At 34.3% G+C, this 18310-nt stretch overlaps 2 protein-coding genes across 3 annotated transcripts in view; both read right to left on the bottom strand.

Moving 5' to 3' along the window:
- The window catches only part of CAAP1 (caspase activity and apoptosis inhibitor 1), a 65222-nt gene extending 55347 nt beyond the window's left edge, over nucleotides 1-9875 (bottom strand). The window contains exons 1-5 of one of the 2 annotated variants that reach the window (XM_037145418.2): nucleotides 9502-9590; nucleotides 7852-7895; nucleotides 4484-4684; nucleotides 3639-3723; nucleotides 3073-3148 (exon numbers count right to left, since the gene is read on the bottom strand). In XM_037145418.2, the coding sequence (XP_037001313.2) occupies nucleotides 3073-3148; nucleotides 3639-3723; nucleotides 4484-4609 (287 nt within the window). In that variant the 5' untranslated portion in view covers nucleotides 4610-4684; nucleotides 7852-7895; nucleotides 9502-9590. Of the gene's footprint in view, nucleotides 1-3072; nucleotides 3149-3638; nucleotides 3724-4483; nucleotides 4685-7851; nucleotides 7896-9501 lie in introns of both variants that reach the window. The other variant, XM_037145417.2, reaches the window with a different exon arrangement.
- A 2304-nt stretch (nucleotides 9876-12179) lies between these two features.
- Nucleotides 12180-18310, bottom strand: part of PLAA (phospholipase A2 activating protein) — a 39335-nt gene continuing 33204 nt past the window's right edge. Inside the window, exons 13-14 of the mRNA XM_037145414.2 lie at nucleotides 16761-16925; nucleotides 12180-15256 (exon numbers count right to left, since the gene is read on the bottom strand). Of these exons, the coding sequence (XP_037001309.2) occupies nucleotides 14691-15256; nucleotides 16761-16925 (731 nt within the window). The 3' untranslated portion in view covers nucleotides 12180-14690. The remainder of the gene's footprint in view (nucleotides 15257-16760; nucleotides 16926-18310) is intronic.

Below are 18310 nucleotides of genomic sequence, written 5' to 3' on the forward strand. Positions count from 1 at the left end.
GACTTCATGTTAACCCCTTATGGCTCTTCCTTCTATTCTAATGTATAAAATAAGGTGCTAAATTGCCATTTGCTGGGATATTTTTCAATTCCTTGAGATACTGCTTTCTGGCATCACTGTCAGTTTGGCTCAAATAAACTCACCAAAAATTCTCTACAGGTTTGAATGTTTCTTAAGTTGACAATTTAAATAACACAGCTATAATGTTTGAAAACAATAACAGGTGGCATTTATTGAATGTTTTATTACCTGTAAACACATCACATGTATTGACTCAGGTATATAATAATTCAGTTGTGAATCTGTCTTGTCACAGTGCTTTTTCAACAGATCTTTTCCTAACTTTCTCATTAATTTTGTGATAATCTCAAGTTGTCCATTTTAGTGAGGGGCTAAATTTTGTATTTTTATAGAAAATCACTTATGTACTGGTTTCAAATCTGCTTATACGAAGGTACACATAGACTTTCACTTTGCTTTTAAGCCACATGTCCCCTTCTCCCTTTGTGATCTCAATTAAATTGCTCTACACATATTTCCTTAACTCAGCAATTTTTAACCTTTTTCATCTCATGACGCACATAAACTAATTACTGAAATTCTGCAGTACACCGAAAAAACATTTTATTTTTTGCCAATCTGAAAAAAAAATAGATGTAATTTTGATGCTTCACACTGAATAACTACTGTTGTTATTCAGATTGTTAGCTATTGCTTTTTTTTTGACAATGTAAGGAAAAAGAGGTCTGTGCCCTGACTAACAATCATGTATGTTTTTACAATTCTTATGGCATACCAGAGTGCCTGCCTGCATGGCGTACTGGCTGAAAATCACCGCCTTAATTAAATCCAAGAGGGTTTCATCTACGTCCTGGTCTTTACGAAGACCAAGTTTATGGATTTATTTGTCCTTTTTGTTTTCGTTTTCTATTAGTTTTAATGTCTACCTTTGTTTTTCATTTTCCAAACTTTCTCTTGGTGTGTTATTTTTCAATTCCTTTAAGATGTGTACTAAGTTCCTGGCCTAGTCACAAAGCTTTTACCTCTTATATCTAAAGCTTTCCTTTAAACTCAGCTTTGTGACATCACCAGTCAAATGGGACACATGAACTCTAAATGGATCCTGGATCAGAATCAATCAGTTAATTAAAATAAAAAAATATACTATAATTTTTTTTTAGTAATTGGGGAAATTTTATATACAATATGTTAGATTACAATATTTGAATTACTGTTTACTTTCTTATGAGTGATGCTGACACGGTGGCTATGTAGGACTCTCCTTATTTTTAGTTAGCGCATACTGAATTGTTTAGGCATGAAATGTTATGACATCTACAACTTATTTTTAAATGTTTTGTGGGCTGAACTGTTTCTCTCCACTGCAAAATTCATATGCTGAAGCTCAGAATGTGACTGTTTTGGAGATACGGCCTTTGTAGAGGTAATTAAACTAAAATAAGGCCATTATGGTGGGCCGTAATCCAACATGACTGGTGTCCTTGTAAGATACTGGGCACAGAGAGAGACACCAGGGATGTACAAACAGAGGGACAACCACATAAAGAGGCAGTAAGAAGATGGTTGACTGCAAGCCAAGAGAGGCCTCAGAAGAGACCAACTGCTCCAGTATCTTGACCTTGAACTTGCCACCTCTATAAGTGTGTAAATTTCTGTTGTTCTAAGACAGTTAGTCTGTGGTATTTTGCTATGGAAGTCCCACCCAACTAATCTAAATGGCTCTAAGGGGGAAAAGGATAAATATAAAAAAAAGCAAAACTGGAAAATGTTAATGTTGCTGAATCTAGGTGGAGGGTAAATGGATGTTCATTACATCATCCTTTCAACTTTCATGTAATTGTGAATTTTTCTAAAATAAAAAGTTTGGGTGGGAACTTTCACAAAGAAACTCATGTATGTTTGTGTGTGTATGTTTATATTTATATATATAATTAGTTTGCTAGGGTTGCCAGAGATTGACTTAAACAGAAATTTTATTTCTGCCCTGACTGGTGTGTCTTAGTACATTGAGTGCCGGCCTGTGAACCAAAGGGTCGCTGGTTCAATTTCCAGTCAGGGCACATGCCTGGGTTGCAGGCCAGGTCCCCAGTACAGAAAACACGAGAGGCAACCACACATCAATGTTTCTCTCCCTTCCACCTCTCTAAAAATAAATAAATTAAAATTAAATTTATTTCACACAGTTCTGGAGGCGAGAAGTTATAACATGAAATGAAACTGTCCTTTTTTGGTGATACTTGCCTTATAACTTTCTGTAACAGACTAAAAAAACCGCTTAAGATTTCAGGTTAACTATGCACTACTTTTCTATCCTATTGCCTCTGGTAATCTCTTATTTGTGCTACCACTTGTGCCAAGAGAGACACAAGCCAGTCCTTGCCAACTACCAAAAAAAAATAACTGTTTTAGCCAAAAATCATCAACAGATGGTAAAATTGGTACTGGCAGAGAAGAATAGTCTAGAAAAATACTTAGCATGTTGCTTCTTGATTAGTCAACATTGCAAAACTTTAGGAATTTTATATCACTACTGTCAAATTATATGTAGCAACAGGAAATAAACCATCTTATTACCATACCTGTTAAATGAAGCTATTATCATCTAACATTAATAGGTATGTAGAAGAGTTCAGTGAAATAAAATGTTCTAAGCTACTAACATAATGCCTAGTAGAGTAAGAACTTAATAAATACTGGGTATCACCAGTATTATATTCAAATTCCAAATAAAAATGTAATTCTGCTTCAAGCTGCCACTGTTCTTGCCCTACATATAAGTAGCAGTTTAAGAATATCACTTAATCCTGAAAGCAATCAACTTGATCCTTACATATATACCAAAAGAACCAATCATTACAAGTAACTATGCAAGTTTTTCTACACTATTGAATTTTTTTATATAAATATTCAGAAAAATGTCCTGGCTGGTGTGGCTCAGTGGATTGAGTGCTGACCTGCAAACCAGAAAAACAAATCACATCCTTGAGGTAACAAATCGGCAAAGGAGTAACAAAAACTTTCTGAAACGAAAATGAAAAAGTTTTAACTTACTGACTGACTAGGTCGGATGCCACCTTAGAGCCATCATCTGCCTCCTCTTCCACATCGGAGTCCACGGCAGTGTCACCTTGTAAATGAAATACGCTACTGAAAGCACGCGTATAAAATGTCGGAGCAATTTAATTTCAATCATTACACACAATGAGTTGTCTTTATACGTGATGCAGATTAAGGAACTTTATAGTTTACAGGTAACTAAAAACAATGAGAATATAAAGCAGCAAATAAGTTATTTACAAGAAATCTTTGCTTTTCAAAAAATAACTTTATAGTATTCTGGTTAAATATTTTTATTTCATTTTATTATTGTATATGAATATGCTCTTATCTGTACTCTTGAGATGAAAAAACCATACGTACATCAGAGTCTATTCTTAAAATGCTATTCTGATATCTACACTGTATTTCTCTGTACAAAAAGAGGTAAAAATACTTTTCAATGATTACTCAATAATGAAATTAAAGTAATAGTCAAGTAAGAAAAAAATACCTCAGGGTATATTCTGAACATAATATTAACTAAAAAGTTTTCAGAATGTAGAACTATGTATTCTTACCCTCAAGAATCTTCAAGATTTTTTTTTCAGACAGGAGCTCTAACTGTTCTTGGCACAGTTTTTTAATTTCTTCTATTGAACAGTTCTAAAGAAAATGACATTTTAAAAAGTACATTTATGAAATACAATGCCAATGGAAACTAGAAAACAGAAATCACAGAAAAAGTCCAATTAGCATAATCGTACAATAAAACAAATTAAAAAGACACATAAATGCTCTTATGGGATGAAATCTGATAAACTGCCAGCTAGCATGTGAACATCACAAGACTTGATGAGAATGTATAGTCATGTTTATCATGAAACAAGCTAAAGAGTATGTCAGGATCCCAGATACTCTTAACAGCATCCTATTCATGTTAGGTAATTCCTCTCAAGGTTTAAATATTCAAGTCCCAGCTCTATATATCTTAGATCTATGATCTGGGGCCTAACTTGTCTAAGATTAGATAGAATACCACATATTTCTCTGAGTAATTTTCAGAAATGTATGAAAACATTTGTAAATTTAATGAAGTATAATCCACTACCAAACATCACTATATATTTTTACACAGAAGTATATCATTTCTTAAAACACCAGAAAGAATCATTATACCTCTAGTTTAATTACTAACACGGTCTGCATTTAACAGAATTATTTCCAGAAGGTCAATAAATTCCTTACCTAAGCACAGTAAATTTCCCCATTTTTTTCTTGGTAATTTTCTACATATACAAAGTCATTTACAGATCTCCAAAATCCCTTAGCTTGTTTTAATTAAAAACATTCAATTATAATTTGCATTAAGCAAATTTGCTATAAAAAAGTTTTTGTACATCTGATAATGTATATAATAAAGTACCTTTAACACATCAGGAAGCATTTTCTGTAACTTCTTCTCTCCTATGATACAGAAACACTGCTGAAGCATTTCTTTCTTGTCTGATATATAGAAACTAACTGGTTTTAATGACACGGTCAGGTCCATACCACCTTCTTCAAGGTCACTGTTGTCTGCCAAAAATAATTCTTTCTCCAAAGTTGGTAAAAGATATTTGGGTTCCTAAAATTAAAGAAGAGAAAGAACCATTAAATACTACTAGTGAAAGTATACAGAATATGTATAAAATGTCATATTTTCATTAAATAAGTTCTTCTTCATTAAGTATTTCCAAGTTCTTGGTTTACACACATTATCTAAAACCATAGGAAAGAATATTTAATTGTTCAGTATTCCTTGAACTTACTCTCTATACCACAATTCACTCATTACATTTATATAAGTTGAAAGATAATATCTTTGAGAACACAAATGAAAATACACTCACTATTGAATGATGTTCTATAATTTTAGTCTTTGGAAGAATTAGAATATTCCTCAAATTTTCCATTCACCAAAAGTTCTATGTATATATTGCCATCATTCTTAAGTTTACATAAAAAAATGGGATAGTAGCAAAAATATCACAAATCACAAATATTATACATCAATGTATAATATCACTTCTTACCTGGAGTTATTATCAATTTTAAAATTGTTATATTACTTTATCATAGTCAAAGTAGCCAAGTAATTTAAAACATTTATGTCAATTTTACCACCTATCTCCCAAATCTATCCAGTCTCTCCAAATCTACTGCCGTAATCCTGGTCCAAGGTACCATTACCTTTTGCCTATATTAACTCAATAGCTGCTTAACTGTACTTGCTGCATCTAATGAGGTTTCTCCGGTCTGTTCCATATACTGTTATCAGAATGGATTTTATAAAATTTAGGTAATATTCATGGTATTACCATGAATTCACAGAGGTATATGACCCTCTGTGAATTACTCAAATATTTAATATAACCTGTTCTCCCTTCCCCTCATCTAGGCAGGACTTTTGTACATACTGTTTGTTCTGCCTAGAACAGGCTGCCCCACCTATTTCCCATAACATACACACTACTCTTCCAAGATTAAAAAAATTCAGATATCAATTCAAAGTCATTTTCTCTCAAAAATCCTAACTATATAATATAGATAAAAACCCTTGTTGTATTTTCTAATGAATTTTTTTTAAAAGCATTTTTTTTAAAAAGCCAATTTTAAAGGAAAGTATTATTAGACTGAATAAGTAGAGGTCAACTCTTATTCTAATGGCTTGCACAGTAATTCAAATGTTAGTAACAACTTAGAGAACCCTCATATACTGCTAGTAGGAACATAAAATGGTATAGCCACTCTGGAGAACAGTTTGGCAGTTTCTTGAGAAGTTACTGCATGACGTAGCAATCCATTCCTTGATATATATCCAATATAAATGTAAGCATATACCTGCACAAAAACATGTACACAAATGTTCATAATACCACTATTCATAAAAGGCAAAAGGTGGAAGCAATCCAAATGTCCCACCAAGTGACAAATGAGAAAACCAGAGCCCTGGCTGGTGTAGCTCAGTGGATTGAGCACAGGCCTGCGAACCAGAGGATCGCGGTTCAATTCCCAGTCAGGGCACATGCCTGGGTTGCAAGCAAGTTCCCTGCAGGCCAGTTCCCAGCAGGGGACTCACTAGAGGCAACCATACATTGATGTTTCTCTCCCTCTCTCCTTCCCCTCTAAAGACAAATAAATAAATAAATATTAAAAAAAAAAAAAACAACAACAAATGTGGCATTACTCAGCCATAAAAAGAAGTAGCGACATGTGTTATAACTCGGATGAACTTTGAAGAAACCTGCTAAGTGAAAGAAGCCAGTCACAAAAGATTCTATCATATAAAATGTCCAGAACAGGAGAATAAATAAATCTCTAGAGATAGTAAGTACATTAGTGGTTGCCTAGAGAGGGAACAAGGTGTGTCTTACGAGTGATAACTAAAAAGTACACACAGGGGTTCTTTGGGGGGAGGCGTGATAAAAATATTTTCAAATTGACTATAATGTGGTGGTTGCACAATTCTGTGAATATACTCAAAACAAATTAACTGTGTACTTGGAATGGGTGAAATATGGGATGCAGTATTTCTATGAAGCTGTTATAAATAAATAGGAACTCAATATACAACAAATATAATGGCACTCTTGGAATTCTGAGATTAATCTATAAACCTAACATGTAATTTTTTTTTAATTTCACAAATACATTTACTTTTCACTAAAAATAGGTTTTAGGCCTTGGCCAGGGTGGCTCAACTGGTTGGAGCATCATCCTGTAAACCGAAAGGTCGTGTGTGGGTTTGATGCCTGGTCAGGCATATGCCTATAGGTTAAGTTTCTTTTTCTCTGCCTCTCTCTCCCTTCTCCTTTTCTAAAATTAATAAGCATGTCCTATGGTGAGGATAAAAAAATAGGGTGTAGTTCTGTATGCAAATGTTTACAACTTAGTACTACTGGTCCGAGCATCACAATACTGAGTACTAAATATATGGAGACCATTTAAGATAAAAATGGTGATATCCAAAATTGAATCTAGAAGGGGTGGGAAAACTGAGTAGATTTTTAACTATCAAAGTATTTGGAAAAAAGAGTTAAGAGAAAAAAAAGAAACAAACCACCAGACCTGACATGCAGTATAATTCAATGGTCAAGTTCAAACAAATCTTGGGGGAAAAGATATGAACTTTTGTGGAACACACACATACACATACACAAAAGCAAAGGTTCCTAGCACAATCCATGAGGCTAGCAGAATCCTGATACCAAAACCAGAGAAGATTACTACAAAAATAAAACCATAGGCTCCTTTAACTTAGAAATATAGATTGGATTAAAAGTAAAAATACTGAATTCCAGCCAAGTATAACCAAACCAATATATCAAACAGGATCTATCTCAAGACTGCAAGGACAGTTCAATATTAGTTCATTTATCAATAAAAATCACACTTCCTGATTACCGGAGGGGAACTATTTGATCATGTCAACAGAGTGCCGTAAAAGCATCTGATAAAACTCTACAGCCATCATCAAACTGGGAATTGAAGAAAACTTCCTTAACCTGATCAGAGGTATCTTTCAAAACCTATGGCAAATATATTCTGGTAGAACATTACAAATGTTCCAACTAAAAAAAAGGATTGGGTAAAGAATGTCTGCTATTACTGCTTCTGCTGAACACTACATAATGCCAAAAAAAAAAGACAAGAAAAAGAGAAACACAGAGGTGGGCAAAAGTAGTTTTAAAGTTGTTAGTATGTGAAACATAATTTATTCTTGTATTACTTCTTAATTATTATATTACTTACTTGTATTATAACTGTAATCCTACTTTGGCCACCCCTGTATAGTGCTGAAAAAGAGACAAAACTCTCACTGTTAGCAGAGTTTCTTCTGTGAGTCAACTTTAAACTAACAGTGTGGCTAGATACAAGAAAATAAAAATAAATGGCCTTCTATGCTTCCACAACTCCCGATTTAAAAATGTAATGTTAAAAAACACAGAATAGTTTTATAATTTTCTATTAGAAAAAAACCTTTTGAAAAACACATGATCCAAAAATTATACTAAATTAATGAGTCTTGACCACAACAAAATCAAAACATTCAGTACATCGTGGCCAAAGTTATAGAAACATTTGTAACACACCTTACACAAAGCATTTGCACCAAGACCTTATGTAGAGTCATCATAACTTATCAGTAAAAAGTTGAAAACAAAACAAAAAAAATCTGAGAATAGGTATATCCAATTTACATAAAAAATCAGATGACAAAAACATCAAAATATTAATCTCATGATTAATCAGAAAAATATAAATTAAAACAAATTAAACATTGATTTCACTCATTAAGGTAACAACATTTTAAAAAATGGATGTAGTGAAAATTTGCAGAGATGGGTATTCTTATATATTTTCCATTTTATAAATCAGTAAGGCTTTTTTGGGAAGCATCTGGTAGTACTTATTAATTTTTGAAAAATGCATAAATATTAACCCAACATTAACTTGAGTTAATGTCAAGTCTCATTAACTTGAGACTCCAACCTAAAGTAATTCTCCCACAGGACATACGTACAAGGATGTTCACTTTTGTATCATGTCTGCAACAGCAAGAAAACTGGACTCCTAAATATTCATCAATAAAAATACAATGAAATGTTGTGCAGTCATTAAAAAATAAGGTATTGCATGCGTAAAGACCCCTTATCCCAACAATGCAGCCGCATCATCCAATTCAATGGGGGGCACTGTTACAATGAACCTTATGTGTAGAAATTTAAATATACATATCTGAAAAGAATTAATGAAGAGGCTGCACATCAAACTATTAATGGGGAGAGAGGCTTAGTGAAAGACTTCGTCGCTTTTCCCTTTATTTCTGCGCTGTAAAACTTTAAGTGTGTATTTATGCACGTTTTATAATATACTATAAGAAAACTTATTTTAGACAGCTGTATCCTACAGGTCGATAGGACATAAAGAACACGTCTTTTGTGTAGCCAGATAATTGGACACAAATTAGGTGTTGTAACAAACTGTGACGGTGAGTAAATTTCCATAACCTCTTTGAGTCTGTTTTTTCTCATCTTGTAATGTGGAGTTAACCATAACCTGTTAAAGGTGAACAGAAGTAGAGTGGCTTGCAAGTGCATTAAAGGCTGGGCCCCTAACTCATACTTGTTTAAGGAGACTTAGGAGACCAAAAGGAGTGGAGGGGGCCACTCCTCCACTTGGGGGCAAAATGAGTTAGATACCTGCGGGTAGCTACTTGCTAGTAGCTGGTAGCTAATGCAGGTACTTGAAGTTCAAAACATGGGAGTGTGAGGTTCACCGGGACTAATATTGGTTTGGCAACGCTAACAGTGAACTACAGCCGGCGCCCTTGCCGATCGTCACCCACATTTCTCCGAAAATGCAGCAGCAGGGAGATCAGTGAGAAGGGCGCCCACACACCTGTTGCATGGAGCCCGAAACACTGGAAGATGAATCAGTGCTCCTCCGCTTCCGGCGCTCGCTGCGCTCCCCACCGCTCCCAGCGCCAGCGACGCTCCCCGTGTTCCCACAGCAGGTGAAGCTCCCGCAGCCACTGAAGCTCCCATTGCCACTGCTGGCGAGGGTGGGTCCCAGGTCCGGCGCTGCGAGCGTAGCCGCAGCCTCCTGACTGCTTCTTTTACGCCGCTTCTCCCGGGAAGATTTCTTTCCCGTCATGATCCTTTTGCTAAAACCATCGGGAGAAAGCCCGCCCTCTTCGAACCGATCTAAACCTCCCTTAAGGCGCCGAGTGGCCACAGCAGGAGACCGCGTCTCAGTTTTACGTCACTTCCGAGATCGTCGCCGGCGTCGTGAGTCGTTGCTGTAGGCGGGGCCTGGACTAATGGCACCGCCTCCACGAGTCCCGGAGGTGGGTGTATTTGCATCAGGGTTGGCTCAGTGCTTAGTTTTCAGTAGTTCGGGTTTTTTTTTGTTTTTTTTTTTTTTACCCTTACAGAGGCCGGAATATGGCCTATTACTTCAGCTCTTTGCCATATTGATACTGCTTTGTAATCTGTCAGTATACAAATGCTCAGTAAAGGTACAGTTCTTGATTTTCGGACTTAATTTTTCTTCCAATTTTTATGACACAAATAGTACTGCAACCGAGTTTAGAGAAAATATCATCATCACCTGGGCACATTTTACAAAATATATTTTAGGGCGTTGTACAGGACTTGTGTTTCGTTGTTTTCCCCATTAACACTAATTTGTAAGCATAATTCCTTTTCACTTCTAAAGGCACTTAGCGCTGGAATTTCATTCTCTTTTCTCAATATATTTTCAAATTCTGGTATTTAGGTTGTTGACATTTTATCATGTTTCAGAATAATGAAGCTATAAGAAGATTAAGAAAAAAACTGCATTTCCCCATGATATCTTGTTTTCCAAAAGACATTTATAAAAGTATATCAACATCTTATTTTTCTCGTCCTATTTAATCGATTCCTTGGAAGACTAAATTAAAATGTCACCTATACAGTTAAATATTATAGATTTGTGGTAATGTATGAAGATACTAATGTTTAATCTGAATTTTTGATTTGTAGTGAATACTTCCGCACTGGTTGAAACATTTCCTCATCATCAAATAATCCGGTATAAGTTTAACAATTTACTGCAATTAGTGGGTTGACTTTATAAATATACAGTAATTATATTGGTGAGATAGGAAGGGAATAGGGGTAAAATATTGTTGGACTATTGGTGTTCCTATCCTTTGTACCTTTTGAATGTTTTTTGCACACAGCACTTTGTAATGAAGATGGTAGACGTGTTGTTTGAAAGGAACACTTTATGTGGCATTTTGCTAGGCCATTATATAAATATCTTATTTTGTTTTGTTTTTTAAAGTTCCAATTGTACCTGTGTTAAAATGGGGCTGAGGTTAAGGAACTTACTTGCCTGATTTCATTAGCAAGTGGTGGAAATGTCACTAAAATGTATGCCTTTTAACATCAAAGCCAGCACTCTTTCATTATATTACATTGCATCTCTGGCAGCTTTCACTATTAAAAATTTTTAATGATGTAAAAATAAGTGAACATTTCTTGAATTATTTGTTCCTCTGAGGACAAAGAAATGAAAAAAAAAAGTGCTTTAGAGGATAACTTCAGGCCACCTTCTGCTCTATGTATTCAGCTTACATGGCTCTACCAGTAAAGTGAAGTGGCTATTACAAGTTATTTTTCTCCATATTGATAGCCAATTTTAGCAACATCATTTATCAAATATTATTCTCTTCACTGTTTTCTTACCACTGCTTCTTATATAAAGATTTACCTAACCTATTTCAGTTTCCTCACCTGTAGAAGTAAGATTTATTAACAGTATTTATAGCATAGGGATAATGAGGGTAAACTTAAAATGAATTGTTTAATACATGTGACTATTTATGTAAATCGTCTGTTCTTTACCATGATACTTAACTGGTTTTCTTTAAATCCAATTCCAGCCCTGGCTGGTGTAGCTCAGTGGATTGAGCTCAGGCTGCAAACTAAGAGGGTCGTTGGTTCAGTTCCCAGTCAGGGCACATGCCTGGGTTGCAGGCCAGGTCCCCAGTGGGGGCCATGTGAGAGGCAACCAACCACACATTGATATTTCTTTCTCCCTCCCTTCCCCTTCCTAAAAATAAATATAATCTTTAAACAATAAATAAATCCAGTTCTAAGCTATTGTTTGAACATAGCTATATCATGACTTTAAATTTGATTAAAATGTCATTGCCATTAGACATTTTACTTTTCTGATTTATTACAATGTGTTCAGGAACCCCAAGGTCAAGTTTTAAGTCCCCAAACCTCGACTTTGGCCTAGGACTAATATCAGCCTATGTAGTCTATAGAAAGGGATTTGTCAGCTTTCTTCTCTTTCAAGTTTTCATTACTCACTGTATTCTGAAAACTATTTTCCTCCACAGGAGGCACCAGAATGGTTTACTTGTTGCCTTCAAAGTTAAGATCCTGCCTTTCTTAGTACCCCCAGAAAAAAATCACCCTACTTTTAAACGTTAAACAAAACTTGATAATCACTTTGGCAGAAACACTGGAAACAGTATCAGATAATAGGAAATGGGAATACTTGTATATTTATTAAAGTAGAAGGAAGTATACTAATATATGTCAAGTTTAAAAATCAGGCTATTTAACAATGTATATCATTCCTTTAAAAAAATCCCACATGCTTACATACCGATTCATATGGCATTAAGAATGGTTCTCTCTGGGTAGTGTGGTTACAGGCAGTTTTTACTGGTGTGTGTCTTTATTCAACAAATATGTACTTTTATATTCAGAAAAAATTATGGAAATCATGAAAAAAATCTTTAATTGAAAAAGAAAAAATACTTAAAATATTACTTAACCACCATTTAACACTTATCTTTCAAGTGGGATTTTTTCTTGCTAAACTATATCTTTTCAATAATCATGAAGTACTGGTATAATAAAAAGTTCTTATAAAGATTTGTATACTAATGGGAAGCAAACAGTGTTTATAATATGTAACCTTTTAGATTTTGAAAAGTGAATGCATGTTCTTAACCAAGACTTAGGTGCAACGGTAACTAGTATTTCAAAGTATTGTAGATAAATTGTTTGTAACATGCTAACAAGAAAGCATTGTGCCCTGGCTGGAGTGGCTCAAGTGGATTAAGTGCCAGCCTGTGAACCAAAGGGTCACCAGTTCAATTCCCAGTCAGGGCACAGGCCTGGGCTACAAGCCAGGTCCCCAGTAGGGGGCTTGTGAGAAACAACCACACAATGATGTTTCTCTCCCTCTCTTTCTCCCTCCCTTCCCCTCTGTCTAAAAATAAATAAAATCTTAAAAAAAAAAAAAGTATTGTAATATAGTAGAACTAGGGTGACGTGGGAAAAACTCTTAACTTTACAATTTAACTTTGATTTAAACCCCTAAATTTCAAATCAAAAATAGTAAAGCATAGGTAGGTTTACAATGGAACCAGCAAATAGAATCAAGTCTGGATATACACCAGAAAGCTATAATTTAGTACTTGGCAAAAAACATGTCCTCTCTATTTATATTTTACCTATTCTTTTTATGACATTCCAACTTTTTCCTTGGATTAACATAGACAAGACTCTTTTCCTCCCCTAGTGGGGAATTGTTCTTCTTTGACTACAATTTGGCATTAAAGCCAGGAAATTCATGGTTTTATATAACAAAAATGAGAATATTGCTCAATTTTATGCAAAGTCCTCGTTATGAAAAGATCTTTCCCACTTTCTATTTTATTTTTTAAAGGGATGCAATTTTTAAAAAACATCTTCTTAATTTTATTTATTTTTAGAGGGGAAGGGAAGGAGAGAAGGAGAGAAATACCAATGTATGGTTGCCTCTCTTGTGTCCCCTGCTGGGAACTGGCCTGCAACCCAGGCATGTGCCCTGATGGGGAATCGAACTTCGATCTTTTGGTTCGCAGGACCGTGCTCAATCCACTAAGCTACACCAGCCAGGGCTCTTTACCACTTTTTAAAATAGGAAGTTACACTTATCCTAAGTTCTCTCAGACACAATATATTATGTAATTAATAGGGTTCCTTTTTTGTGTTTCTAGGATGTTCACAAATTTGTGACCCCCCCTTCTCTAGGAAGTATAGCATGTATGCACTTTTCTTTTTCTCTCCTATCATGATTCATCCCATCATCTTTACTTCTGAAAATAAAGAGATAGCATCACAATTCATTTAAAGGGTTTGGGAATTAAACATCATTTTTAACACAACACCTGGACCACGTTAGGGGCTCAACCAACACTTATTTCACAGGACAGGCTCTGGATTGGCAAATAACATAGTTTGATGTACTCTTGCTTGCACAACTGCCTAAAATTCAGTGCATCCCAAATTCCCTTTAAGATCATGAAAATGACCAAAAATAAACAATGAAATTTTAAAACTGGAATGAATAATGAAATTACCTAGAAAAGTGAAGGACAAAAGAAACTATTATAAGCCTTGAGTTAAATTGGTGTCCCATCTGTCTGAACTGATAACGAACCTAGCATAGTTTAGTTTTACTTTTACTTTATCTAGAAATGAGCCATCGAACAAATTCACTTTCTATTTATAAATAACTTAAATGAATAAGCTATTTTATATCTTTTCAATATATGGAACCATTCACAATAAACTTAATTTTTAAAACATTCTAAATAAGACCTTGTATCAGTGTTGTTGAAAGAACCCAGCAATGAAAGTGAGTAGAGCAGAAATTTGATAAAAGACAGCTATCAACAATTAATAACTACAGTTATATCAGTAGTAAAAACATTATATAAATAAAAGCACTTGTCTTCTCTTGTGTGGCTAAAGTAGAGAAATTATGCCACTGCAGTTGTGTTATTGATTATAGCTCATTCTTAATTTGTTTCTAAATCTTGAAAACCTACCCATATTATACAGGAAAATCTCACAGTTCTTCAGTGTAAAAATTTTATTTCTCCTTTGTTCCCCCCCACCCCACATTACAAGATCTGAAATATTACTTAATCCACATCATTTTAAAAAAATGATCTGTTATCAGTCATGTAAAATGTGAGGAAAAAAAAAAAAAACACTAATCCATTTAAAATCTCAGCCCCTGCCCCATTGTTACAGCATATTTAGGATAAGTCTACAGCATTCACTTACTTTAGCTGGTTCTGATACTGAGGCATACTTTTTAATTTGAGAATCAACACCTAAAGACTTGGCTAATTGTAGAGCATTTGAATCATCACTGATCAGTGTTCCAAGAGCCACAAGAAGTCTAAAAATGGCTTCTAGGTCTTGTACAACTTCAAAGACTGTGCTAATTACTGACAAGCATTGAGCTTTCCCTTCAATGTTACTGTCTTTATGAAAACAAACAGAATAGTTCAGGGTCAAGGTAGCCAGAGCAATGTGGATGTTCTTATTGCTCCCTGATTTCAGTTCTATTGCATGGGACATTAGTGATTCCCTTTGGGACATCATGAGTTTTTGTCCTGCCTGGCCAACAAAACAATTGCAAAAAGTCCTCAGAGCAAGCAGCTGGTTTGCTGGCTTTCCTTTAGGGTTCAGAAGACTGATAAGATGACTGCTGAACTGAGTCCCTTCCTTTTCATTGCAGAAGTTCTCATTCACACTGGGATGCTTAATTGACAACCGAAGAATGTCAAGCGCAGGAAAGACGATATCTATTAAGAAGAAAAATTCGTTAATAATTATGGAAATCCAGAATATTCCTATGACTGTTTTTCAATTTTTAAGGATTTTACTTCCTTTTACAAAATTAACACATGCTCATTTCAGAAAATGTTAAAAATCATGTGCCTATTGCCTGGCTTGTGTAGCTCAATGGATTGAGCATGGGCCTGTGAAGCAAAGGGTCGCCAGTTTGATTCCCAGTCAGGACACATGCCTGGGTTGCAGGCCAGGTCCCCAGTAGGGGGACACATTAAAGGCAACCACACATTGATGTTTGTCTCCCACTCTTTCTCCTTCCCTTCCCCTCTCTCTAAAAATAAATAAATACAATATTTTTTTTTAAATCGCATACCTACTTTTAAATGCATATATTTCTAAAACTGTGTTGATTTTTCATAAAGTCTGGACTTGCTGCTACAAGATCATATATGCCTTAATAGTGATGTAACTCTCTTGGGTTATCAGATGAAACACAGTGAATTTTAAATTAATCCTTATGGAATGAATGGGATTGCAACCCTGTTTTTAAAAATTGCATAACAAGACCAAAGAGTTGAGGAGAGAATACTCTTTATAGAAGAGCTGACAAATGCTAATAGGATGCTTATAGATTGTCGGAGAGCTTTATATTCATGGGACTGCATAAACACCATCTGAAAAAATACACTCCCTAAACAAACTTCAGCATCACTAAAAGTAAGGAAACCAGAAATTGTGTCTTGTGATATAAAGGTAGTCTGCAGTATCATTTGTAAAGAATCTTCATCTTAAAAAATATATATATTAATCCAGAATCTAATTATGTATAGCAAGGACTACAGAAATAGAGTAACACATTCAATTAAATTAAGTGACCAGCCAAATCCACAATATGGGACATTTTGTAGGACTAATGATTTTTTTCTCCAATATCTCAACAGCACAGAAAAAAACGGGAGAGGACATTTTTAGAATTAAAAATTAAATGTATAGTAATGAATGGAAACTAGACATTTGGTGGTGAGCGCACTACAGTATATACACATATTGAATTGTGACATTGTACACCTGAACCTTATATAATGTAACAACTGATGTTAATAAGAAATTAAATTTGTAAATTTTTAAAATAAAAAATTAAATGTATTTACTTAAAAAAGAGAAAGAGAAAAATTAAAGCAAAAATTCTTATAGCAAATGTCTGTAGCCTAGGGTTAATAGGTCACAAAGAGTTTCTGGGGTGGCTCGCAGGGTATCCACACATGCTCTGAAGGGAATACAAACTAGTATATGTACTGGGGTCTTCACGTTACCTTCAGATTCTCACAACAGATGGGAACAAATAAGACTATGAATTATAGTGATATAGTGCATCCTTTTTGTGAAGTTTTTTATAATGTGAATTACAACTACTCAGGTTAGCTTTTATTTAATCTAGCCAAACCAATAATATTGACAGACATGAAAAGACATACTTCTTGCTTTCTAGTTGTATTTTAAAGAATTTTTCTGTACCTTCGGGCCACTTAATAGCTTTCCATAAAATCTGAAGTTGCTGGACTGTGGGTTTTTCCGAAGAACTATTACATATTAAAGATAGTATCTTCTCAAGAACTATCAGGTCATCTTCAGTTAACTTCTTCTCTTCAGAGGCAGTTCCATTAAGTTCCTTCAGTTTACCTAAAACCCAAAACCAAATCTTCAAAATTCTCTGTCATCAGCCCAATAAAATACATAAATGTCAACTCTTTCAATAAGTACGCTAGCATACTATGGAGAAGTTAAGACTTCTCAGGGCAATTATTAAAGACCATAATTTAAGGATAAGGTCTGTGAGTATTTTTAAGCTAAAAGGTTATTGTAATGATTTTTATTTTCTAGTATTTTCTGAAGCTTTCTGCTTTGAATACATTTTAAAGTATATCATATTTGTAATAATTTTGAATGGTTTTCAAAGCAGTATCATGCCAAATATTGACACATATAAGTCAATCCCCTATTTTCTCAAGGAGAAAATTCATCTCTTAGCCAGCTTACCCGGTATATTGATTTCTATGATGGTCAGTAAAACATTTGAAGACTTAAATGCTTATTTATAATCATTTATTGACTTAGCTCCATATGTACCTTTGACATCGCATTATTTTAAACATATTCAATGGAAATAATTGCCTTTGCCCATCATATTCATATTTCATGAAACAATTTCTTTTAAACTCTTCACATGCATCTTCAATATAAGCATCCTTGTCATTACTAATATTACTTTGAGTCATCTAACACTGTTTCCTAAAAAATTTTTATCTCAAAACATAAAAAAGCCTGAATTTCCACTACAAAAGTTATTAGGAACATAAATTATCCAAATTTACAAAATTTTATCTGTTATAACTGGATACTTGGACTGCTTCACTGTAATTGGCATTGAAAATTTTTAACACTACCAGCATACAGAAAACAAAAGTTTATTTAAGAAATGCAAAAAGAGACCTTTTGTAAGTATTGTACACGAGTTGAAAAAAGTCTAGGTGTCCATAAGTGTACATATATATACTTCTTTACTGTTCAAAATAAAACAATTAAGAAAACACATGATTTTTTATAAGGATAGTTTGAAGGATAATTTTCACAAAAAACAAAACAAAAAATCCCGGTCTTACCTTCAGTTATGTATGCTATCTCAAATAATTTTCTCACAGTCTTTGGCCAACAGAGCTTGTAGTACTCTTGGTCCAAAAATATCCCCCAAAACTGATCATTTTGTTTTGAGAAAAACAAATTAGCAGAAAAAACACTCAAAGTCAACTGAGAAGTTTCATTTCTAATGGAAAATTTAAACAAGCCTCTCATTATTATTTTAAGGGTTATTAATTTTTTAAAGCTAAGATTTTTATTTTTTAGATGCTATACTCATTCTTAAGCTTAGGGGATGGGATTTACATTTTTCCCCCTTCAGTATTCTTTTCATTAAAGTCATCATAACGCATTTACCTTATATTTACATAAGGATTCTTACAAAGTATTAAGGGTCCATTATTAGATTGTGCATTCATAGTCCACACACT

Source organism: Artibeus jamaicensis, unplaced genomic scaffold, assembly GCF_021234435.1.
Source record: "Artibeus jamaicensis isolate MK-2021 breed Jamaican fruit bat unplaced genomic scaffold, CSHL_Jam_final scaffold_1964, whole genome shotgun sequence".
NCBI lineage: Eukaryota > Metazoa > Chordata > Mammalia > Chiroptera > Phyllostomidae > Artibeus > Artibeus jamaicensis.